The sequence below is a fragment of the Eucalyptus grandis genome, chromosome 6 (assembly GCF_016545825.1).
Source record: "Eucalyptus grandis isolate ANBG69807.140 chromosome 6, ASM1654582v1, whole genome shotgun sequence".
Taxonomy (NCBI): domain Eukaryota; kingdom Viridiplantae; phylum Streptophyta; class Magnoliopsida; order Myrtales; family Myrtaceae; genus Eucalyptus; species Eucalyptus grandis.
Window position 1 is genome coordinate 16,714,262 of NC_052617.1, and position 26,433 is coordinate 16,740,694.

The window sequence follows — 26,433 nt, forward strand, 5'->3', positions numbered from 1 at the left end:
TGGTACACGATTCGCGCGGCCCGTCTCGCCAAATGGACGAAAAAAAGATCGAACCTTTATTCACTTGCCCGCGTGATGCTAGACGATCTTTCAATCCAGCGCGAAGCTGACGTGGCGTGACGTGCGACACGTGTCGGAGTGGGTTGAAAGTTCGCCAAATCAGCCCGCCACCGAGTGGAGCCCCCCGTCGTCGTCCTCCCTTCCCCATCACACTTCGTCTTCCCCCGTCTTTCAGATCCCACAAAGCTGTTTGATTCCTTCTCCGCTTTGCTTTTTGCGGTTTCTTTTTCTTTGGCGTTGTTTTTACTTTCATGGCACGGTACCGCCCGTTTTATTATCTCCTCGGAAACGTCCGCCCGTTTTCGACATTCCTTCTGCTTTACCGACCTCTTCGATGGTGCTTTGCTGCATCTTCCGCATGTCTCCGCGTTGCCGATGATAAACTTCGTATTTTTCCACCTTCCTCCTGCGCCTTTGTTTGACCAGGCGGTTTGTTTATTCTTTCTTTCGCTTATGGGTTTGATGCGGTTCTTTCAACTACGAATCTTAGCCCACGAGTTTCCAGAGAGGCAGTTGGGATTGTCGTGTTTGAATTCCTTTGGGAAGAGCCAAGAGACAAGAGAGTTGCTGTTGTAGTTGTGATTGCTGTAGGTGACTAGTTAGTTTGCAATCAGGAGTTGTTACAGTTGAAGAGGGGTCAGAGAAATGGACATAACGGAGGTCACACTGATACACCATGTGTGCATTGTGATGCTGGTGCTCTGGTTGCTCTGCAAATGCAATCTCTGCCATCCGATAGCTTTCATCGTCTCCATCATCTATCTGTACTTGGTACGAGTCACTTCTCTCAATTCCCTTACCACATTTCTTTTATTTGCCGAGTTCGCTCTTCTTTTTTCTGTATATAACAAGCAAAGAGAGAAAAAAGTTGAGGGTTGTGTAAGGGCCGCTGCTTGAGCTGTATATGGAGATACTATATGTATTTGGTGGGCATAATCCTCCAGCGGTGTTTTAGATTCCTATCACATGCTAAAATTGCATCAACTCTCTATCTCTCTCATGACTGCGCTTCTGCTTTCTTTTGGAAGGTTCAGGAGAATTACATGACGAGATTAAGGAAGAAGTTACAATTCGAGGAGAGGAAACAGTCGTATCAGAAACGGGTAGGCTGGCCGTTGGCACTTTCTATTCAAGTGTTTATTTTCCCAAAATGGGCTAATGTGGTGTTGTTGCTTCGTGGCTTTGACCTCAGGAAGTTTTGTCTGATTCTTTTGCTCTTGTTTAGGTGATGACTGATTCAGAAACAGTGAGGTGGTTGAACTATGTAATAGAGAAGATATGGCCTGTGTGTTTGGAACAAATTTCCTCACAGAGGTTTCTCCTTCCCATTGTACCCTGGTTCTTGGACAAGTACAAACCATGGACAGTGGTATGGTTCCTGTATGGTTCCTGCTCAATTTTAAGGCAGTATTTCACTGTTTTACTAGGAGACAAGCAGTATTCTTCTCCATTATGCTGAAAAGCGAATTGCATTGTTAATTTCCAAAAGTCTACTGTGCCACAGCTGGCAGAAATCAAATTTTAGGCAGTCTCAGAACATTCACTTTATCTTTTGGAGCTAGCTAAAATTACTTACCTTGTGTTGCATACAACAAAGAAGCTCTTGCTTATCATGATCTGCTAATTTTCATGCTTTGTTATACCATCACTTTACATGAGAGAATGAGTCAAAGAGTAATTATGCGGAGGCATGTCGTACAAAGTTTCCCCCTCAAATATCTGTTGATGCTATAGAGTGATTCATGACAGAAGATTTTCTCTTTGCAGAAGGAGGCCTCCATTCAGCACCTGTACCTTGGAAGCAAACCCCCCTTGTTTACAGAAATTCGCGTTATCCGTCAGGCCACTGATGATGACCACTTGGTGGGTATTTAACACGTGACAATTTCTAGATTTCAAAACTTAATTATCTTTTAAATGTGTGTGTTGTGTGAGTTATGACTTGAATATAATATGATGAAGAGATTCTCTCTATATCTATGTGCAGGTCTTGCAGTTGGGGGTAAATTTTGTCAGTGCAGATGACATTAGTGCAATATTTGCTGTCAAGCTAAGGAAAACATTTGGATTTGGAATGTTGGCGAAATTGCATATGACCAGTATGCAGGTGGAAGGGAAGGTATGAGAATGAATTGAATTCTATAGCTGTTTAGAACCTGGAAGTTTACTTTTTCTACATGGTTGGTCGGAAGTTTACGCATTTTTGGTACATTTCATTCGTTATTATGCCAGTCATGTGATCAGCGTTTGTTATATAATTCTCACAAGGAATTTTTAAACATAAGTCTAATATAACAAGGCCTACTAAACATGAGAGGAAACTGGATACCAATTTTCTTGAAAGTGCATAACTGCTTTTAAATCCCATAGAAGATGAGAACCACCAAATGGCTATTTATGTATGGCAAAGTCTAGTGCAGTCATGTGGACATCAGAGAACATGAGAAAATTGGTTGCATTGCTATTGTGTGTTACTAGAAGCAGATAATATGCAATTCCATCTCTTTTCCAGGTCCTAGTAGGGGTAAAATTCATTCCAACCTGGCCTTATCTTGGACGTTTACGAGTGTGCTTCGCTGAGCCCCCATATTTTCAGATGACTCTGAAGCCTTTGTCCTCGTATGGGCTTGATGTTACCGAACTTCCTGGTGTTTCTGGATGGATTGTAAGTTTTATTATACTTTTTGCACTCTGAGTTGTGATTTTCTTCACTCTGTTTCATGTATTGCTACTAACATCTGTCTATTTTCTTTTTTCTGGGTAGGATAAACTTCTTTCTGATGCATTTGAGCAAACGCTTGTTGAGGTAAAATCTTAATCTCATGGTTCTTTGGCCTAGTTGAACTCACATTTCACTGCTTGTATAAATTGCATGATCATATCATCATCTGCATGGCTGACGTTCTCTCTCTTAGCACGCTTTTTAAGTACTAACTACAGATTGAGTATGTGCATCACCATTGTGTTGGTTGAGTCCTTCTAAATTGACTGTCGGAAAACTATTTCTTATACAAAACTTGTTCTGCTTGAGATTTCAGCCTAATATGTTGGTAGTTGATGTGGAGAAACTTGTGGCACCTCAACAAGATGGTAAATCTCAACAAGGTAACATACAAAGGATTACATTAATGTTTTAGCCCTCAAGTATTGCTTTCATCTAATTTGTCTCGTAAGAATTTAAAATCTGAAAGCCTTAAGAGTCTTTTCATTATTGAGACCTTACTCTCACACTTCGTACTGTCTACAAGCTTGATATATTCTCAAACTGTTGATCACTACTATTATCACTTTTCTGTTGGTTTATGTGCTGAAAGATGATCTGTACATCTGAGATAAGCATGAACTTTAATCCCAGAAACTTGGTTCTCTGTGGATGTCAAGGAACCCGTGGCTCATGTTAAAGTGGAAGTCATAGAAGCATCTGAAATGAAACCATCTGATTTTAATGGTTAGCTCATATCCATTTCATTTCCTTTAATTTCCATGGCACTGATTACCCAATTTAAATGCCGGCACTAAGCTTTATCATCCATTTCTTCAATTCTCACTTTGTAGGATTGGCTGATCCATATGTGAAGGGGAAGTTGGGTCCTTACAGATTCAAGACCGAAACACAGAAGAAGACATTAGCTCCTAAATGGCACGAGGAATTCAGGATTCCCATCATCACATGGGAAGTACCTAATCTGCTAAATCTGGAAGTTCTTGACAAGGATCATTTCATCGATGATGATCTTGGGTTCGTGTCTATCCTAGATATTCTCTGTTTCTGATTCTGCCATTGGACAATGTCCAATGGACATTCATGTAATCTTTAGTTAATAGAGTCATAGTTGAGCCTAATATGATTTTAGTGCCGCACAAGTGTAAAGGGTGTGCATTCATCATTGTGAGATTTTGTGGGATTTATGCCAACCGATCTAAAAGTTAGGCGTGATTTAACTATCTAACAATTACTGCCGTGGAAAGTGTCAAGGCATTCGTAACAGCATGGCACTCCACTAACTCCTTTCGTGGTTTCTAACTTTAATAGAGTGTGAAGCCGGCAATAGTTAATGTCTTGTGTGGCATTTGAAGCCTCTTGCCCTGGGTGTGGGTCTCCACTTGATCTGCAAGGATCACTAATTGCATTGCCGCCAGGTCTCTTTTAGGGTTGCCATTTCATTTGTCTAGATTCTGCATGTATTTGTTTCTGTTATGAAGAGCATTCATTGATCTCAGGAAAAATCTGAAACCTTGATTTTCTAATCATACTCTAATTTCCAGCACAGATTACTTGCTTTGATAGTTAAACTTACCATATCTGTCTGTCCCCATCTTAGAAACAAATGCTTTTAGTTCTCTCTTTTGACCAACTAAGTGCTCCGGTTATCCGATCTTTTGAAGAAATTGCTTCTATGGATTGATGCACTGACTTAATCTTTTCTTCCTTATAGAAACTGCTCTTTAAATATAAATGATCTAAGAGATGGACAGAGACATGATATGTGGTTACCTCTTCGGAATATTAAAATAGGGAAGTTGCACCTTGGCATAACTATACTGGAAAAGAGCAAACAGGTAATTCTTTTCACAAAATTTCTGAATGTTAAAGCAAATATAGTTTGTTCATGACCTGATGCACTATTTTAACAGGGGGAAGTTTTTTTGTTTACTGGGGAGTCAATCAACAGAGAAGATCAAGGTGATTCACTTGCAACTGATGGAGCTAATGGAGGTCCCTTGCCATCTTTATCGTCACAAAATTTTTCGAGACCAGAGGAAGAGTTTGAACCTATAAATATAGAAGGCCTAAAAGAGATTGGAGTATGGATTTATCACCCAGGGAGCGAGAAATCACAGATATGGGAACCAAGGAAAGGGAAAAGTCGACGCCTGGATACACGAATTCACCGGGAGCCTAACGTTGCTCATTCAAATGTTGCTGAATCCTTTAGGAGTGCTGGCAGCAAGATTAGGGATGACCGGGATGATAAACATCCGAAGAGCCCACTTTGGAGGGGCATAGGGAAGATTGGTTCATTATTTCAAAAGAAATATAAAGGGAAGATTCCAGCGTTGTTGGAGAGGGAATTCCATCTCCACTTGATAACATTAAGCCAGTCAATTCAAAAGAGATAGGAGTCAAGTTAGTTCTTGAGGATGGCATTTTGGGACCAATGTCATCCAAGGTTCCTACACAGAGAATTTCGAGTCCTACCAAGGATGAGAACGGAGGCAGTGAGAAAGGAAAGATGAAAGATATGGCAAAAAGCTTTCCAAGGCAAGCCGAAAAATCTGCTCGCAGTGCAAAGCATGTGTTTCCAAGAAAAGGACTGAGAAGATCCCAAGGTGATTCTTTGTCATTGACAGGAACCACTATGTCCTTGGAATCTGGCAATGAGTCTCTCTTGCCTCCACTCTACATTTCTAAGGTCAAAGCAATTCCTATAGATCCCTCTGCATCGGCTAGTGGTTCTAGTAATTTCCATAAAGCCTCCTAAAGCCTGAACAAGGAGAAGAGTTCAGTAGTTTTATGACTGACCATATAATGAAGCAGCAATCCCTGCGGGGTCTGTTCCTAGGCCCCAGCATGACAGTCGAAATTTAACAGCTCAGAAGATGTGCAGATAATTACTTGATCGAATCACAGCTCAGACACACAAGCCTTTTGACACGAACAAGATAAAGTTGGAGGCATAGATGATCAAATGCCCTGACCCTTGTAGCCAAATATGCTCAATGTATCACAGAGGATTACAAAATGGCGTTTTGGCTAGTGCGGTAGATTTTTGTTGATGTGTGGGTCTTGTATAAGTCTGTAATGTTTTGTCATTGTTTAGTTTTGTAAATCATAGCTATTCTGGTCATGCAACCATTCGGTCTATCAGAGGTTGGCTTTTTACAGCCTCTATAGCTTCCGCTCAGATCTTGCTGGCTCGAATTTTAGGGTGCGGCTGCTACTAATGTCCTCGTTAGCATGCTTGTTTGACTTCACTGGATACTCTGGACTGCTTAGGGTCTATTTGGTAATGCTTTTCTTTCTAGAAACAATTTCTTTTCAGAAATAGTTTTTTTTTCTATTTCTATTTCTGGGAACAATTTCTATTTCTAAGTAAAATAAGGCGTTTGGTAACTACAAAAATTTATATTCTTGAAATAGAAAAAGAATTCCTAGAATAGGAATGTGTTTGGTGTGATCCATAAATTTTTGAATTTTTGAATTTTTTCTTCTTACTCATAAACGGCTGACTGCCGACTATTACCTCTCGACCACCGCCCGCCACCTCTCGTTGCCGCCAACCATTGCCCACAGCCCACCGACTGCCGCCCCCTCCCACGGTCAGGCTGTGGGCGGCGGTCAAGTGGCGACGGTCGGGTGGTGGCGCGATGGGCGGCGAGCGGCGGTTGGCAGCTAGCGGGCGATGGGCGGTGGGCGGCGTCGACGGTCGGTGGCTAGTGGCGGCAACGACAAGCGTTTGAGGACGGTTGTGGCCAGGCGCGAGTAGTTGGTGGTTGGCGGTGGTCAACAAGCGGCGGCTGGTGGTCAAATGACGGTGGTGGTCGGTGGCAGTTGTCGATGACAGCGGCACCTATCGGCGGTCAACGGTTGGTGGTTGGCGCTGGCCCTAGGTGGCTAGAGGTGGCCTGCAGTGGCCACGACAAGAGAGAAGAACAAAAGAAAAATAAAAAATAAAATTGACTTATTTCTAGAAATTGTTCATTGAAATGAGATACAATTTTTTTATTTATTATTTTTATTCCAAATATATTCCTAGCTACTTATCTATTCTGGGGAATAGAAAAATAAGTTAACATTACCAAACAGATTTTTGTCAATTTTTTTTAGGGGAACAAAAAAACAAAGGAATAGAAATGTTCCCAAGGGGCTGTTTGGTAACCGGCCAAATAATCATAGTTTCTATTCTTTTGTTCTCGGGAAAATATTTCTATGTTTTGTTCTCGGAAGTAGATTTGGAACAGAATCAAGAATAACTAAATAAAAAAAGAAGTTGATTCTTGTTCTCGAGAACAATTCTAGAATCAAACCCATATTTTCTCATTTTGTTTTTCTATTTTTTTGTTCTTCTTCCCTTTTCTTCTTCTTTATCTACTGGCGTGGTTGCCATCCGCCGTTCACCACCCACCCACCGCCGGTCACCAGCAATCGGTCTGACGAGCTTGCCGAAGGCAAGCCCAGCCACTAGCAAGGCCAAGCCTCACAGGTGGCCAGGCAGGCCTCGCCCAACCCCGGCGAGGCTCACCCAGCCATGGCTCAGCCGAGCCTAGCCCAGCTGCCAACGAGGCTTGGGCGACAAGGGCTGGCCACTTGAAGAAGAAGAATGGGAGAAAGAAATGAAAAAAAAAAAGAAGAAAAAAAGAGAAAAAAAGAAAAAAAGTACTAAAATTATTTAAAAATTAAAAGAAAATAATTTTGAGTATAAATTTTGAACACAAGTACCAAACGCAATTCTATTTCAGGAATTGAAACTTTGGATAGTTACCAAACGGCTTAAAGTACTTAGAAATTGTTCCCGGGAAGAGAAGCGTTACCAAATGCAACCTAGCTAACCAATTAGGTCCACTACATACTATTGACAAGAAACAAGCTGATCTACTAACTCGTCATAGAAGTAACTGTAGGAGGTTGGCCTTGTATGCGGTGTCTTTAACCATGGACCTATTGCGTATGTACATGAACATCAGAAAGGATAACTACGTAGCAATTTCCTGATTTAGCCCAAATTTTGTGTTTCTTTTTGCCTCGGACAGCCGATAAAGCTTTTGGTCCTTCAGCTGTAAACATCTGAAGAGAGATAACTGCTTTGATCCCCCGACTTGCTAGATTTCAGAACCGAAGTCATTGCAGCATAAAAAGCTACCAAGCCAGACTCTGTTAAGGATTAGAGCACTCCAAGACACATTAACTATCGATACCACTGATCTAAAAATTTGATCAAGTGTCACTGAAACGACATTCATTCTCACGACATGGAAGTACCCACATTTATCGAGCACGACAAATTTCCTCATTATCCTGAACATTTGACTACATAAGCAACTAAGTTCCATCTTGAGTAGCTATGTCTGTTTTTAAGTCGCTCGAGTATCGACTATCAAGCGTTAAAAAGCTTAGAAGAAATGAGAGTCTTCTTGGTGAAATTATGACTCTGGCTATATTTATGGGTGTCAACCTCGAGCTGGAAGAATATATTGTACTGTAAGATTCTCCATTTTTCCAGTGCATAAAAATTACTGGAAATTGGTCTTCTGTACATTACCGTTTCCAATTTTTCAAAAATATTACAAGAGGATTACTAAGAACTAATTTACTATACAGGGAGCAAGTAATGTTTCATGCCTGCCTATTCTTTTTGTTCTTCTTTCCAGAAAGAATCGAGTCTACATCCAATCGCCGGTTGAGGCCCTTATTGAAGAGGAAACGATTTTGGAAAGCTGATATAACTGGCAACCATGCTAAACAAGCTATCGGTGCAAATAGAATGACACCCATCCCGTAGTCGTATGCTCTGGCCATAACACGGGTGAATTCCCACAAGCCAGTGTTCTCAATTTTGGGTCTCACTGCTTGTCCAATCTGACAAATGGAAGAGTCAGACAACATGAGAAAGTCTGAGGGAGGGAAGAAAAACAGAGTTTCTTTAGCCAAGCTTACCAGTATCAGCCCCCAACCGGTCGGCAAGAATGCTAGACAGCAGACAATGACATCCATCAAAGACAATTTGCAGATGATGGAAAGAATTACTATGATGGACAGCGCACCGAGGAAGAGGAATGCTTTAAAAAGCCTGAAATAAAAGTGGTACCTATTGCTGAATTGTTGCCGTCCCATGTTCACAGCCTGCATAGACATTGAGGCAACTTGTATGCTCAGACAAAATTATTCATCATTGCACTAGAGGTTCCAAATGAAAAATTTTGTGTTGTGTTAATAAATCCTAGCGAGAGCTCTCGCCTTCTGATGCAGGAACAGAAGTCGTTATCCATGTATGGAGGGTCAAGCAATACAACTATAGAGAAGTACTTACCTTGATCAGCAAGAATATTGCAAAAATGACAACCCAAGATAGCACATAAACCAGAAAGTTCTTGCTCTGCTGGGAGATGTCAAGGTGATACACGAGTCCGTACTGATATAGGAAAAACCTCAGAGAGAGAAGTATCTCAATTAACCTAGAACTCAGTCCCGAATGATGAATGTGAGCTTGCTCTTCATACCACCACGATTCCCAGCTTTTATCTGGTTGAACTCCTATTCCACCCTGCACGTTGATCCACTTGTTCCAGTCTTTCCAGTCATCCACGATCTTATCCCAGATGAACCCGGAAGGATTAAATAGAAATGGTGCAGATAACCAAGTTATAGACATGAACCAAATGGAATATGTGATTAGCACATGGGCCATGCTGCTTTGGTACGACCGTCTAAACAAATCATAAACGATCAGAAGCAGCAACAGTTCAAACCCTTTAGTAAAGTGGCTCCGTGAATATAATCTGTAATTCTCTGAGAAACTGGCATGAAACACCACAACTTTCCTCCCAGTTGGTCTATACTTAGCACCCCCATACAGAATCGTCCGACCGTAGTAATGAGTTTTTGTTCCAAGAGAGAAAGTGAAGAAAACAGAAGCCAGCTGCAACTGCATGAGGATAAAATCCTTGAGGGCCATAAAAAATCCCTTTTCAAGTCCAATCTCCATGACCATTGGCAGGCCAGTTAAAAGCCCTAATTGAATGAAAGATTGTGATGCGAGAGCTGTTTCCAATGATCGTATGTTATGAAGTCTAGCCTCAACAACGAGTGCTCTCTCCAACCCACTAAGTACTAGGTAGAGCTGGCCATACAGGAAGACATAGATTCCAATAACGGAGATCTGTACAAACACATCAAAGACAAAGCCCAAATTAGATTTTATCATGGTGCTTCCAAGCAAAAATTGTAGAGAGATTATCATCACTATAGGCAGCACATGCTTAATGAGAAATCAAAAGAAGATTAGAACAGCTTCCATGTAACAGATATATCACCAAGAAAATGCTACCCGCATTGATGTAAGGGGATTTGAATGAATAATTTCCACATATTATCCTCCTCGGGAATAACTTCAAATATGTTACCTATCTTGGGAAAATCTGACCATACTAATTACTATCATCAGCAACCCACCATGGCGGTGTCTACAACTAAACATACATCCAGGTTTCCTCTAGCTTTAAATGTAATAATAATTGTAAAAGTGAAATATCCTTTTAAGCAAATACCAGGCTACTGAAGTAAAATCCAATGGTTGTGAAGTAACATGACAGCATCCGGAAGAAATCAAACTGCTGTCCTAGCCGGTATATATCACGGCTTAGAGTCTGCTCGCTGTTCCCATTAGCTACTTTTGCTTCAAACTTTGAGATCTGACTTAGGCCTACTTCCCGACCTTTTCCTACTTGCATGTACTCGTGATAAGTAATACTCCCTCGCCGAAGAGTAGAGTTGAATCCTACACAAGGAACATGTCAGTTGGTCCTTTATCAAACTTGCAGTTGCCTGTTTCTCCCTTCCCCCCACACAAATGTAAAAATGGAAAGGAACAATTGCTTGATCAAAGAGTACTACGGTGACATAGTTATACCAGCAAATACATCCTCACTCAAGTTGATTGTCTTTGACGCTTTGCTTATACCACCTCTAGTAATGTGAAAAATCCTGTCAAATACATCGGGATGTCCGTAGTGGAATCTTACCCTGCCCAGGAAACCAAGAAAAATTATTGACCAACTTACAGGAGAATAAGGTCAATAGAAAGAAAGAGTAATCAAAGACAAAAGTAACAGAAGTTAAGAGTAAGAAAGCCTTCAGCTGGAATTATGCTCATAAAGCTGTTTGAGATATAAAAGAAATATAGATCTTGATTATCTTCATGAGAACAAAATTCTTGGATCTTGGCCTTTCTCAAGTTAGCTACATGCAAAAGTAAATTATACACTTTGATGGGCAAGAGTCCTTTTTTGGAGCAAGAGATTAATGAAAGAACATATCCCTACCTGAGAGGGTTGGCAAGAAGCCTCTGACCAATTGTGACAAAGCTGGCCTCCTGATATGACATGAACCATGCTAAAGAAGAAACACTGCAATGTGGGAGAAACGCATAAAGTGAGCTGAGAATTAACTCCTCATTTTGTTCTCCAATGTTAACAAAACATGGACGGAATAGCTTAGGAATCCTGAATGAAGTGTTCAGCGTGATTCTTCTAAATAGACAACTAAGTAACTTCATTCAGCTCATGTTCCAACAAGAATGCGATTACATCCTTTTCTTTAAAAAGGGAGTTATCAGGGTTGAAAATTCCCTTTTTGATTATTCTAAAGAAGTCATGCTTAATAGCGAAAAGTTTCAGAGACTGCAATAGGAACCTGTCCTTCATATTGTTATTTCTTATGCTTGTAATTCTCCTTAATATCACGCAAGGTCAACTTATTTGGTTTAACGGATGCTGTAACCTGGCAGATTTCATAATACCATCCTACAAATTTCACAAATCTTAAGCGTTTTAATTGTTGCGATATTTGCGACCAAAAAAATAAAAAAATAGTTACCATATTCATTTTCCTGTTGCTATAACCGATTGATCCTCTAAGAGCAAAACCATTATTTAGTACATCTCAAGCAATTTGGCCCTCACTGGTGGGAGAATAACTTAAAGCACCAAATCATTGCCTAGTCATTCGGATTACCTTCCAGTAAATATGTGTTCCCTGAGTCCAAGTATAGTAGGAGGTCGATGACCTTTCCCTGGTGGAATTCTTCTAGAAGGTTTCTCATTTTCATAGCTTCCTCCAGGTAATTATCCTATCAAACCGAGCATCACAATCAAGCAATTACCAGGGCCTCAAACTCCTTTTTCAAAAAAACAATACCCACTTGGTTCATATCAATTGTTTGGAGAGCTTCACCACGAGTAAAAATTATGGCATGGTTTTGATTCTCAGGCTTTCCTTCTCCAATTTTTGGTTGACCAGGAAGTTTTATGCGGTAGATTTCCTGCAAAAAATTGCTATCAAACATCTGTGACTTAAACTGGAGATCAAATGTTTTTGACAAAACGATGTTGCTTGAGAATCTAATAAAAGTCAAACAGTGATTCAATAGTGAACTTAATGCTATAGTTGCCAAGAATAATTTTGACTTGAATGCTAGTTGAGGATACGGCACAAATGATATGCTGACTTTTCTTCAGTTCTAATCTTCTTTATTTCTTTCAAGATGATCGACACAATATCCTTCTTTCAAGCATGAAAAAATTTCAAATGTAATTTACTAACATTTTCTTGAAAATGTATTACTCCTTGTGAAAACTACACGAAGTTTCTGTGATGCAATGCAGCCAGACGGATGGCTACCTGATCTAAACCATTGACAGCTTTTACCAATATAGATGAATAAGTCGTCACACGCTCGTTGGCCACAACCTCCTCTTTCTCCTCAATATAGGCAACACGAAGTGATGGATACCTTCAAGTACCCAATCAACAGAGAAGTGTCAATAAACTACCAAAGTGACAATAATTTGAATCCCTAGACTATGTAATTATTGGAGTCACATTCGTAAGTTTTTCTACAGCATTACCTTATCATCAAATCGAGTACATCTCCTGCATGCGGATGTCCAGATGACTTTTGTAACCCATACATTTGACAGGATACTACATAAGTGAATTTCAGGTCCACCAGAGCCTCAAGTTGAGCAGATAGTGCTGGATTTTCTCTTGCAACAGCATCACAACCTTCAAGAATGTCTACATGGAAACAAGCAAAGGGAAAGAATATTGGAATGAGATCAGGGAGTGGCTCTGGGGATGTCACCACCCAGAAACATTGCTCTAACTTGAGCTTTGAGTTCAGATTATGAACCTTCCTCTCCTGCCAGGTCAAGGGAAGCTTGAAGTTTTAAGGCTTCCCTATAGTACATCATTCCACGGACTGCACACGGCCTCAGTAAGTTCAAAGTAAAAATTGTAACTGTGTCCTTTTATGAACTTTCATAGACTAAAAAAAAAAATTAAATGAGGCAAACTTTACCTGTTCTGCTCAGCGTTTGCCCTCTGAAAGAAGCCCAATTTCTCAGCTCTTCCTCCCTATTTTCATCTTTCAGTTCTTCTACATCTCCATGACCCATCCGTTCCAAGAAGTTTCTCAACTCATCTATGAAATAGAAACAAACATACGTAAGAAGCTACACTTGAGTGAATCAGACAGCAATCGCAAGTGTCCTACATGGTACAAACCTGGATAAATTTTTTCATATAAAAGAAGATGGAAACTTCTTCTTGGCTGGAATGGAGTTCCTTCATCGAATAATTAATGTCTTCCATGAAATGTGGAGTTAAAACACTGTCAAAGAGGAGGCATTGGCTCAGAGAAGAGCCACAAGCAGTTCTTGTTCCGCAGAAGTGAAAATATCAATTACACTATAGCTGAATAGAAATGGTATACTATCCTATCATATTGCAAACTCTTAAAAATAAAAATGCACTTCAAGAATGGAATTATACTATCTTATCTTCTCGATGTGAACAATACTCAAAATGTTTCCTTTTGCATTCTTGTTGTATGAACCACCACAAAGCTTCCAAAGAAGTTGTTCTTCAATGGTCCATTTGGATTAACATACATTTCCATCTCTTCATAGTCTTATGCTAGAAATAGTTATGTCATCTTCTTTCAATAGGACATGGAGGTTAGGGAAAATCGAGGGTTCGCCTAGATATAAGTCGTGTCACTCACTGCATAAACAGAATTTACCTAAACGATAGCATGCTGCGTACTGTCGGAGCGCTAGGCATATCCATAAAAAGAGAAGTAGCAAAGAATGATATACGTCTTCGAGCTTCTAGATTGGAGGGCACATCAACTGCTGCATCTTTGGTGGTTAGCAGAAGATAGAAACGCTTGATCTGCCATAGAAAGTCAAGATGGTCACATTAATCACATGTACTTAACCACAAATATGTGCATACTTTTGAACTGGTGACAACAAATACAAAACTTGATCTTATATATATATTGGGATATATATATATTGGGGGGGGGAGTGAGGGATGGTAAATGACAGCGAATGACAGTATAATATGTACCTGCTCATTCAAGTGGCCACTGTCTGGCAATGGGAAATGAACAGAATCCTCACCAGAAGCTGACTCGAATAACTCTGGCTTAAGTCCTCGAGAGAAGTAAGGATACACATCCTCGTTTTGTTGAGAAGTGTCAAGTATACCCGATATTCTGGAAGCAGGTAATTTCAATGAAGGAAAGCAATTGAACTAGTTCAAAATTCAGTAGAGTGTATCCAACTAACCTGTTCCCATGTATCATCATGTCATGGGTTACAAGCTCAAAGATGTCCTGAAGTACGTTCACAACCCTTCCACGATGGTTCTCATTGCCATTAAGCTAAAGTATGCAATCCATAACGGAAGGAGTACTTCAGACGATAATTGGTACAAATAATTCCAGAGGGTAAAGAATTAACCTTAGAACTGCGACAATTACCAAAAGTTCAAGCAAGTCGACAACTTTATCTCGCAGAGCTGGAAGGCAAGTCAAGTTGAAGTCCTTCAGAATGGTTGATCCGCCAATGCTTGCATCAATTTCTTTGAGTATGCTAGATATTACCCTGATAAAGAATTTTAAAAATACTGTCTAAAGCCCAGAATTAAGCGCATTCACAACCACAATCAATGTGCAAGGACAGAGAAGACAAAAATCCTTTTATCACTAGCTAAGCCTTTTTCAAATAAAGGACACCAACATAACTGTGTGTGTGTGTGTGTGTGTGTGTGTGTGTGTGTGTGATATCAATAATCTATAGAAACAGACATCTATTTATCCGTCGAAGTTATTTCATGTCTAATTAACCCATCTATCCCTAGTTTTGCAATATTAACATTGCAAGTGGATTGGAACCGTTTCTTCAAACTACATGTGAGAAACTCAACAGACTACCGTAATCTACCACATCCCATACTAATTTGAAGAAAAAAGAATGGCCAAAAAAATGAAGAGCTGCGAAGTCTTAGGATAAGATATGCATACCGCTGCTCCTAATAAACAGACTCGTTAATTGTACTCAATGTAAAAAGTCAATGACATTATCTCTCTACCTTTTCTCTGTATTTCCAACAGCAAGAAGTTCGATAATGAACTTCGTGGACTCGAAGCACTCTTGCACTGCACAATACATGTTCTCATCCTTCCTTAGTTTCCTATAGAGATTTTCATCCTTCCCCACAAAATCTTTGGCAATACTCAATGCTGTTGAAAGCTTTCCAAAAATGGGGTCCATTATCAGTAGTGAACTGAGGCAGATAAGAAAACTTGAGAAACAAGTAACATCACAGTTCGTGACAGTACCTTATTAGCTAGAAGAAAAACCGGCCAACAAACTTTTCCCGAAGGGTTCTCTTGTGGCATAGGCATCACCATCAACTCTACTTCCCTATTCCAAGAAGTGTGTTAATGTGATTATTCTTTAAAAAGAAACCTTAAAAAGTACTCAGCAAAGAATAAAGCCAACCTATCACTTATCAAGTCCTCTACTCGAAGTTTGCGGATAATTTCATTCCATACCACAGCAAAATTGGCAACATCACTTCTTCTTTTTTCGGTAAAGACAACATCACTTTTTTCATTTCCAGAAACCTGAAAAAAGTTCCAGATTGGGGGTCATTATGATGATGTCATCTATATATATATATATATATATATATTTTAACTGGACAAAAATAAGTGTACAAGTGTTGAGGCATCCTACCTTTCCAATTTGCTCATTGGAGTACCCTTTTCTTTTGCCCTTTCGCTTCTTTTTCGATGGTGGTATTATGCGAGCATTGAATGCAGAAGGCAAGGAGTGGAATCTACTCCTTAGCATTCCCAAAGTCCGGATCTACATAATAAAGAAAAAATTGAGACCTCTAACAGATTTATTTCAGAGGAAAGCTATAAATCTTACCTCACCAAGATGATTCAGAATGCCATAGAGACCACCAAAAATTGTACAGAAGACAGAGTACCATATCTGTGTATCCATGAAATACACCTAAAGATAGAAATTAAATAAGAATGTCATGAATACATTATTTAATGTAAAGTGACGATCCAAAAATAACAGCATCTATAAATTCGACGTATCTCAAATTTAACAACCTTACTTCCCAATGTAACTATAACCAGGAAGAGCAGTGCTTTAGATATCAAATGATGATAATGTAATAACATTCAAGATTCAAGAACTAGCCTAAAAATTGTTCGAGCTAGGAATTTGGACATAAATAAAGACTGCTGCCCATTTGTTGGTTGATACTCACAAATATTACAGGTGCCCATATAGCCATGATCGCACCAGCATTACTCCCAACTGGAAAATGACAGATACTCGTTAGGTTTGCACTTCGAATATCAAATCCAACTTTGAAACACCAATTCAAGAAGTATAGGAAATTACCTTTGGGGAATAGTTCATGCCAATCATAATCCAAACCAATTGTCATAATTCGTCTGGTTGGTGTGATCAGTGGCTTTATCTGCAATTTGTTCAATAATTGGGTGACACGTGGCAGGTCAGTCATATTTAAAATCACTAGTAGCATCCTAAAAAATCCTATGCAATTATCTGCAACCTTTGTCCTCTAGAAAGCCAAAGGCTCATCTTTATTTGTCATATGTAAGTGATCCTGCCGATTGCAGTTTCTCATCAACAAGTGCAGAAAATTACTGTATTCAACATCTAATGAAATTAAGCACGTTTAATAATCATAACTAGTTTTGACTTTAAAAAATCAATTGAGTCAAAAATCACTTAATTAGCTAAGTAATGATGGAGTTACTTAAATAACTCATTAGAAAAGGCATCCAAATAGGAAATAAAATCTTGCCTATTCCATCACTAAAAGCCTAAAACCTACCAATAATATTCACAGTTCTATAATTGGCAAGAAAATATGTTATTCAGTGCTAAATATTCAGTCATGATCAAACACTATATTATTTTCATTTTCAGCAGTTAAAATGGTCGACACTTAAAATTCAGAACTTAGATTCTCATCACTTCATTTTCAGTTTTACCAAACAGGTTTTATCCATGTCAATGGCTGCAGCACTAAGGAGGCCAGAAATACAGGTAAAAGAGTAACCGAGGACCAGTGCAGTATACGTGTCATGAAATGTTTTCTTATATAGTTGCAGATATCAGGCAATAGACTTATGGATGCGAGTTTTTTAAAGCCAACAATTAATACTCCTCTGATTGTACTTAAAATTATGCAACTCAAAGTTAACACGCATGAAGTACCAAGGTACGAGAAGAACTTATGAACATCATATTGGAACCACATTTTGATAGTAATTCCTTCGTCACTTTCTTCATTCATTCTATCTGGGAAAATCCTCACCTCAAAGAAGTAGCTGAATAAGAACTTGCTGGATAAGACCAGCAACCAGAACAACGTATACCTACATCACAAGCAACCAATAGAACAATTACAAGAGAACAAATCCTCATGAAAACAAAGCTTCACCAGAGGGAAACAGGACATACTTCAACTGCGAAAGTTGGCTTTCTTGCATCCCACGCCCAACAAATAGCCTAGGCTACAATAAAAAGAGATAAGCTGGCAGTTGTGCACTGAACCTACTGACGTAATTCACTTAAAAAAAGTCATGCATGATATAAGGGGAGATTTCAATGAGTCATTATGTGAAATACAACTAAAAACAGGACCATAAGGATCCATGACACTCTAGTCAAACTAGTAGTTACTGACATTCATAGCAAAGTTGATGTATAAAGTCAGATGATAAACGTGAATGATCAATGCCATGGCAAAGAGGAAATTTAGCCTAATCTTGAGTACTGCAACTATTGTTAAGGCGGATAAACATTTTGATGGTATGAGGATTGTCTAAGAAGGATCAAAATTTCAGACAGCAAAATCATCACTATTCAGTAAATCATTCGAATAAGTTCTTTGAGGGAGATTTCAACAGGAACTCAATTATCGATCGCTAAATTATCCGTATAAATTTTCTGGTGGTTGATATGAGTCGCAGTTTGCAAGGTAGACTCAAAAGTAACAAGAGAATGAGAAGTTCAAAAGAATCAGTTCTCGTAGTTCGATGGCATATGATGTTATCGTTCACAATCCCTTTAAATGCTGTCAATAATGAGCTATTTATGCTACTGGATACAAAATGGCTTTGTTGAGAGGTCTTAGGAATCGACAAGTACCTCAGCGAAAGACAACCATATGTCTGCATCCTGAATCATCCTTTTTACTAGGGAAATTTCCCTAAGACTATGTCTATGCTCTAATCATTAACTTACACCTTACTGGTATCTACCAAATATCAAGACACTACTAGGTTCCATTGTCAACTGCAACAAATTGAAACAATTGGATCCAGTAATGTCATAAATTATGTGACTGCACCAGCGCATGACTAGATCCAATGCAACGATTTTTAAGCATGATTAGAAAATGTAATAAGAACAACCAGTTACTAAGCTAATACCCTACCTTTGTCCACCAGGATAGAATTGTGCATATACGGCAGTTTGAGACTTCGATATACTTGCTAACAGCAGGAACAAAGAACAGCACCATCTGGACAGCATTAGACATCATATATATTCCAACAGCAATCATGTATGGCGAAAAGCACAATTCTTTAATCCAGCTCCCACTTTGCATGGAATAACAAGTATATTTTTTTCTTGACTTAGCATAACATGTAGGAAGAATTATCGTCCACATTGCAGCAGCTGCCAGGTTCAACCAATGTCTAATTCTTTCTGATGAATCCATACTGTATCGAACTTTCCATGTGAAGGCAATGTCAATGATAGCTGCAGGCAAGATTTCTTCTCAGAATTCTTCAGTTCATAAGTAGGCCATTGGTGCAATCAATTTTAATAGAAATCCACGATAACATTGTCGATAAAGGCAGATCAATATTGAGTTGCAACCATTCCTACCTATCTTTAGAGTGACATAACCATGTGCAGTTCTTAAATACGTGTGCGTACATTATCTTTGGGCTTTTCTGATCAAAAATCAGAGTGAATTCACATACTAAAATTGCCTAGCTGATGAGGCAAACCCTTTCTTGACTAATATGATGACAAAAAAAAAGAGTACACTTTAACTGATGGAAATATTGCTTTTCAGTACTTAGTAACTTGTAATAATTGATCTACAAAGAAATGACAACATTTCATCTTAACTAAATAATGCAGGCTGCCTTGAGAAACAAGGGTTAGACAAAAATCACTTCATTCTTGAGGGGGTGTTACATGTATCTACCCTTTTCAAGGAACAGAAGAAAAGGCTGAAGCTATGCACGATGCTTGAGCAAATAGAAGAAATCATTAAGCAATCAAAAGTCTTTACTATTTATTAGAAGGCTCTTAGAGGAAGGAGGCAGGAGGTGGTAAGGGTATTTTCCATAATTATTTCTACTAGAATCCGCCTTTGATTCTAGTCACTGCTTGCTGCTTATAGTTATTATCAGTGCAATTGCACTTGAAGGCATTAGGAAAAGACTTCAAATATCATCTGTTATGAATCCACGCTTTTCTCTGGAATTTTATACTTGCCCTCAAAATCAACAAATGCAGCCAGATTCACTCAAGACCCAAATAAAGATGAAGACGATGGAATACCAGACCTCGAAGGAGCTTAAGGATTGTAGAAGTAATGAAAATACTCAAGATATCCTCAAATATTCCTTTGTCAAACAACTGAAGAGGAGATCCCAAATCATGACAGGCCATGATAATCATTGCCTAGAGAAAAAGAAAAATAAACTTATTAAAGAAGCAGCAGAACCATCAGAGGAAACAAGAAGACACCAGACTCGAGTAAAGACAGTAGACACACCTGAAGGATCAGGATTAAAAAACTCCACATTCTGTCAAAGCTCCTAAAGATTTGCCAAAATGACCGAATCTCCACAAAATTTGTCTTTCCCAACCATTTTTGTTCACGATATTCCTCCTTAGAATCCTGTGAAATAAATATACAAGCTGGAAAAGCAAAATCATGGGATATAAAGTTATGGAGCACTGGGCTGTTATTGTTGTCTAAAGTTGAAAAGCTACTTACATGTTTGCAGTTCAAAAGAAGTGATGAAGTGCACTCACCTAGGGAATACTATGACAAGAAACATAAGTTCTCATGCATTGATGTTTATCAAGGAGAAACATAAGCTCTCATGCATTGATGCTTATCAAGGAATCTCCGAATAATCCTAGTCTTTTAATTCAGCATAGTTCATATTTCATAATGAGGTCATTACCCAACCACAGATTATTGATTTCACTATTATCCTAAAAATCTACATGTTTCCACCAAGGCGATAAGGAATATAAAAAATAAACCAGAGATGTCTTGATACTTTAATGAAAGCGAAAAGTGAAGAAACGGACACAAAAAGGAGGGACATGGGAGGGGATATAAGCTGGCTTAGCACCTTGTAAGTTGTTGATGTTAAAACAGGCTCTGCAAGTCAGCTTATCATATTTGTCTATTGTCAAGTGCTAACAAAAGAAGAAGACATTATCCTATGCATGCTTGTGCCAATCTGTGAGCAAAGTTTAATTAGATACAATGAAGCATACGCCTCAAACAACAGAATGTGTGAATGTCTATTCTAAAAGCCTGGAACACTTAATGACATAGAAAGGTGAAGTATACATTTCAGACTAGTCAATAATTTTAATAATTTGTTCCTGATACATCATAAGACTAATTGAAATGATAACCAAATGCTGGAGAGACCAATGCACAAGTAGCTTACCCCCAGTTCTTCATCATCATCATCTCCTTTCTCCTTCTTTAGTTCAGCACCATCATCTGAAACTTGCGGTTCCTGACGACTGCCATTTTGTGAAGGCTTAGGGAAGTAATCATGGTCCAAACGAAGAGGCCAACCTACTTCAAAACAATCAGGAGACCTGCAGATTCATGTAAATAGCGACATACTTACATAAGTTTGGAAACTCTAGTTTTTGAGAACTTTGATATGCAAAGCACAGATTATAACCAGAAGAACTCATTCAGATCATCGTAGTTCCTCCAAGTAAAATGGTGGGCTGTCCCATTTTTGTTTTTCTCGGCCTCCTAAATTTTTGCAGGACAAAAAATTGTAAGAGAAGTAAGAAAGTTCCAAAGTATGGCATGCAAAAGATCTAATGTACTCACATCATTTATAACCTTGTAAATTGGGGTAACTACATTGTTTAGGAAAGACTCTGGCCCTCCTCCATAAGCTGGGATGACCTCTGATGTCTGACTGAGAGCACCATGTAATTCATATGCCATCTGACCTTACAAAGACCAAATAACAAATGAATTCACCCTATGCCTAGGTGGGGCAATTTGTATAACCAAACAGCAAAGTAAAAAATAGAGAAATAAAAATTTTCCCAGTAGATTGACATAGACTCACAACATTCTTTGCTCCAGGTAAATCAGGTCAAGGTTACAACTCGATTATAGTCCCTGCTAACTGAGGTCTTAAGCAGTCAATTCGTGAATTACTCCATGTTAGTTCACCCCACAAGTGTATGTATGCAATCAAGGAAGCCACCCACAAAACACGTATGAGATGAATGTGAAAAATAAGTGTTCCACTTCTTGACAAAGTATACTTTCCAGTAGAAACATCTCCTAAGAACTATTCATTGAAAGAAAGAAAGTATTCAAAAACCCTAGATATCTTGCCCTGTCTTGATTTTGGATAAGCCTGAGAAAGTATACCCTTTCCTCAAATTGGCAATCGACCTTCATCTGTTCTCTGTTTGAAAGTCATTCAACATAAAATAAATATCCTAAAGAACTTACAAGGATTAACTAGCATGGGGAAACCTGCACACCCCGAGAGATTTTACCAACTCAATTGCAGGTCAGGTTCCCTCTTTAGTTAGCAGGAAGAAAAGGCAGGATGACTGTATAGAAAAAAATTCTTGTCGTCCATCGACTGTAAGCAATAAAATTGACTATTTGTTGCAGAGTTTCTTCTAACTCCATGCACTCCCACTAAAATTAAGGGTTACATTTACAGTCACACCAGCTTGACATAAAATGAACAAATTACATACAACCAAGCAAGCAGCATCTTCATGTCTGCCCTTCAGAACATAAACATAAGATAGGAATGACTTACATGATGAAAGATATAACAGAGACACTCAGGCATGAAGCGCAAGTTTGCAGCCTCCCCCCATATAAGAAGGTAAAGCCCTATGTACAGAAGTTTATACTGCTGTGCATCCAGTTTTGCTTTAGGTAGTCTGCATGTACATATATTAGATTAAAAAATAGAATAAATTGGCTGGCTTTTTGCAGCAGAAGCAAAATTTCTAGATGAAAGTGAACTGATAGGAGATTATTGACAATAAGAATATCATGGGAAGGAACATGAAGGACTATAATGACTCTTCTTCCGGAACAGCTTTGACAAGAAATCCTACCTGATACTGCTCCTTTTCCCCAAATATTTGCACCAATTTGTGTAATTTTTGAAGAATTTCTTCATTAGTTCTTCTATTGCTGCATCTTCTAGCTAAACGAATCAAAGAAGCACAACATTAACATAGGAATTAACTTAAATATCTGCAATTTAGGACTTCTAACACCTTTGGAACTGAAGCCTGTTTCTGATTGTGCCTGAATTGGGCATTAGCGAGGAGGAGAAGAAGATGCTCCCTTTGGTTGGCCACATTCCCTTCCTGTGAAGAGTAAGTCATGACTAGATTAGAACAATTATTAGACCACATGTCCACCAGTTGAACCATCACATCCACCTTTCCCGCTTGATTAAATGGATTTCCTAGCAATATGCAGAAATTAAACCACACCGATCTAAGAATATCACCATGTTACTAGTCACCTGGAAGCCAAAGAAACTTTGAAGAAGATCAAATAAATCCGTGGAAACCGCATCTTTCTGTAAATCTTCAAGAGAGGGTAGATCACGAGTACTATGAAGTGCTGTAATTGCAGCTTTAATCTGTGACATCAGATTGGATATTTTATACATTTAGCATTGGCAACCTTAGTGCAGTACTAATCCCCAATGGACTAACACACAAGAAAAATGGAAACAAAAGAGTAGCATGTCCTTAAGACTAATGAGGTAGTGCAAATCACACTTTCTAAAAGTTCTAAAGACGAGCCATTGAAAGATATCAACGTAGTTACACAGTGTTTATAAAGGAAGAACTTTTTCATGGCACCAGACCTCTGGGAGTTGCATAATTGCCTGCTGAGCACCTCCAGGAGCAAGTGGCAGAATGTTATAGGGTACATAGAAACTCTGATCTGTGGCAGCCTGCAGAACAAGAAATGAAGAAAAGAAAATCAACACAGAAGAGTGTATCTTAGATGAACATACAAGCAGGCACGCCATCTCAATGGCATTTTTGTAATCAACATCAATATATCCTATTTCATCGAAAGCATGGAGGAAGAGCATACCTGCGTGCCTGCTGCTTCTGTTAATGTTTTGAGTACTTCAAACAACACTTGAGCAACTCTTCTTGCAATGGTCATTTTTTCCCTGTGATTGTTCAAAAATTAATTTTAGCACGGGCAAGAAAACATATTTTCATTATGTGAGCTGAAAAGAGGTACCGCTGTCATGAAATGAATTCCATCAGAAATCCTTACTTATTATTTACATCAACTACCCCAACGTTTCTGATAACGTAGTCCTTGTATGCATGATAAACACGTCTAAGTAAACGTGCATCACTCTCTTTCTTCCGTCTTTGTTTGGTAATCTCTTCATCCTGAAATTCGTAAAAGTGACATTCAGAGAGATTGAGTCAGCATATCTCCACAAAAATTGATGACTATCAATTATGAATGGGACACAGTCGATAAGAGTAAGAGCTCGATAGTGAGGGGGCATAACCATGATAACTTCTAGGAGTATAAGAGGAAAATAGTCATCAAGCCAAAGTTCCATATTAAAAGCTATTTTCACGAAGATTCGTCGGGGAGGAGTAAGATGCAACAACTATCCATAAAGAAGCCTTTTTCCACTCAGTGGGAAAGTAGTAGGATGCTCATACAGAATAATGATGTTCAGATACTTAAGCTTACACCTTCCTTTTCAGACCTGACATGAATTTTTGTTTCCTACGACTGAAGAATGATACACAATTTTAAACAAGCTATACCAGAGTTATCTATGGACAGATGAAACCATGATTGCCAGGCTGAAATTCTTTGTTCTGAAAAAATTACCTAGGAAGGAAGAAAAGAAATTTGTATATATCCACAATTAAGGGTGTAGAACTGATTATCGTTACATAATGAACAAGTTCAATGAAAGTGGACCTGGTAATTGATGTATTGCGCAGTCAAGAGGCAGAGTCTTGCAGCTTAGAATGGTGGTATCAGATTAAATTGATAACATGATGGTCAATTATTACTATTTGATCTGATCGAGTAGCAATTACTTATCCTCATCCATCAAACAAGATTTTGTTGATCGATATCCTAACTCATCCCTATACTATTACTAAAGTTGGAAACGAGCTAACCTCCTTTTACAGAGAGTTAAAATGTGTAAGCATTTACCCGTTCGAGTCGCTTTAGGAGAGAAGTTTTGAACTGCCGGACGCCCCGTCCAATAGAATTAGAATCCATTTTGTGCGCTATTTCAAAAGCATGAAACCGGCCTGCCAACATGCCAAAGAGATCCAAATGAACAGCGCAAAAAATGATTACAGCCCATGGTCGAACTTCCATAAGCTACTGTGGCCCCCAATTTGAGAACCAGTTAAGACATTTTCGTCACATGAAAGTCGGGATCAATAAAAAACTGAATTTTCAAACTCCATGATCTTTTGAACTCCCTTTCTTATTGACACGTAATTGTAGATTTCAGTGTTGACTGCTGAAACTTGTAGTAGTAACTTGCCATCAAGAGTGTTATTGAACAAAAATAAACTGGACCCTGTTCCATTTTGCATTGCTATATCATGAAGCCTAGTTTAAATGTAATGCTAAATTGCTGTTAATGTCTCCATTATGACATGTCAGTCAACTAATTCTTACCAAACCTCTGACGCCTACAGAATAATGTAATAGCTTACCAATTATCAATACCAGGATGACCCCTGAAAATAAACTTTGAACAGCTTGCGATTCTTCCCATTCAATTTTTTTTTTTCATAATTAAAAATCAATCTTTTCCGAAGAAAAAGACATTCTAAGACCAAATTTAAACTCCCTTACATAGATAAGCAATACGAGGCTCCTTGCGATCTATCATATTGGCGATGCGAAGGAACTTCTGAATTTCCGGAGACAGTGTGATAGGCAACCTCTCGCTATCAAAGGACTCTGGTCTGTACTCACAATCATGGCCAATAGTGAGAGACCTCTCATACTCATGGCCACAAGTGAGAGACATGCTGCTGCTGGTGCTAGCTGAAGCGTCAGTAGCATCCAGCCATTCATCTGCTTCCAGAACGATTTCTGCAGGCACAATCTCAGCCATGGAAGCAAAACACGGAGCGACGAAGATGAGACAGGAGGCATGACTGTGGAGGTGTATATAATTGGGATATCCCTCATTTGCTTAACGTGGTGTGCTTCTTCTGGCTTCAAAGTGTGTGCTTTTCGCCTTTGCGAAAAGCAAGCTTCTTTTGGCGCTAATGCGAAAGAAGGTGGCGAAGACCTGAGGGTGCCTAGAGAGTGCGCGTATCTTTTTGGCCCGCCCTTTTGCTTTTACGAGTTGGTGGTGTGCATGTCTGGTTTCTGCTTTTAGGCTGTGACTTAATGAGAGGGGAACGTGAAATATGAGCAGGAAGAAGGGAAGAAGTCGCCAAGTTGGTTTTTTTTATTATAACAGGACAGGAAGAGAGGCCAATCAGTGGATCTTGCTTACATGCATGCATTGCTCCTCCTTTTATTAATTAATCAATGAAGAAAGATACCCTTTTCCAAATTCAAGAAACATTTAACTTTTTCCCCCTTTTCTTTAGGTTTGGTAAAAAATAGTCTGCTTTCTTTCTATAAGTGATAAATTAGAAGGAAGATCCCCGGAATCAGTGAGATTAGCCTACAGGAATGTTAAAAATTAGTCTTGGTACTTAGTTCATGGAGATGGCCTCATTTACTGATTGTGAACCTCACGGAGCACTAACATTAGAATGTTTTTTTTTTTTTTTTCAAAAAAGTATTATTTGATCAAAGAAAAGCCGATAAATCACTATATTAGAATTAGTAATTTTATATGAGAGTTGATAAAATTAAGACGTAATTATTATGGCAAATTAAAGTTAGTAATTGAAAATGAGCTTGTG

General features: G+C 38.9%; 2 protein-coding genes across 2 annotated transcripts; one reads left to right on the forward strand and one right to left on the reverse strand.

Moving 5' to 3' along the window:
* Positions 1 to 244: 244 nt before the first annotated feature.
* LOC104448631 (C2 domain-containing protein At1g53590) lies at positions 245 to 6,122 on the forward strand. The gene is given in 13 exon segments (XM_010062487.3): positions 245 to 831; positions 1,089 to 1,163; positions 1,286 to 1,429; positions 1,828 to 1,923; positions 2,048 to 2,179; positions 2,573 to 2,725; positions 2,825 to 2,866; positions 3,099 to 3,165; positions 3,416 to 3,508; positions 3,616 to 3,799; positions 4,497 to 4,620; positions 4,696 to 5,107; positions 5,110 to 6,122. Coding segments are annotated over 13 exon segments (2,082 nt in total). The 5' UTR covers positions 245 to 705; the 3' UTR covers positions 5,544 to 6,122.
* Positions 6,123 to 8,190: 2,068 nt separating this feature from the next.
* Positions 8,191 to 25,847, reverse strand: LOC104448632 (putative callose synthase 8). The gene is given in 43 exon segments (XM_039315738.1): positions 8,191 to 8,638; positions 8,717 to 8,902; positions 9,090 to 9,938; positions 10,327 to 10,556; positions 10,689 to 10,801; positions 11,101 to 11,184; positions 11,792 to 11,855; positions 11,858 to 11,906; positions 11,979 to 12,098; positions 12,458 to 12,569; positions 12,685 to 12,853; positions 12,969 to 13,037; positions 13,137 to 13,259; positions 13,343 to 13,360; positions 13,363 to 13,448; positions 13,860 to 14,011; positions 14,192 to 14,339; positions 14,413 to 14,507; positions 14,607 to 14,730; positions 15,218 to 15,378; positions 15,468 to 15,552; positions 15,631 to 15,755; positions 15,868 to 15,999; positions 16,066 to 16,152; positions 16,421 to 16,470; positions 16,558 to 16,636; positions 17,504 to 17,564; positions 17,650 to 17,702; positions 18,629 to 18,957; positions 19,779 to 19,896; positions 19,991 to 20,116; positions 20,910 to 21,066; positions 21,156 to 21,232; positions 21,314 to 21,433; positions 22,278 to 22,404; positions 22,585 to 22,676; positions 22,750 to 22,842; positions 23,004 to 23,123; positions 23,355 to 23,444; positions 23,591 to 23,672; positions 23,783 to 23,904; positions 24,701 to 24,801; positions 25,361 to 25,847. Coding segments are annotated over 43 exon segments (5,886 nt in total). The 5' UTR covers positions 25,626 to 25,847; the 3' UTR covers positions 8,191 to 8,395.
* Positions 25,848 to 26,433: the final 586 nt, after the last annotated feature.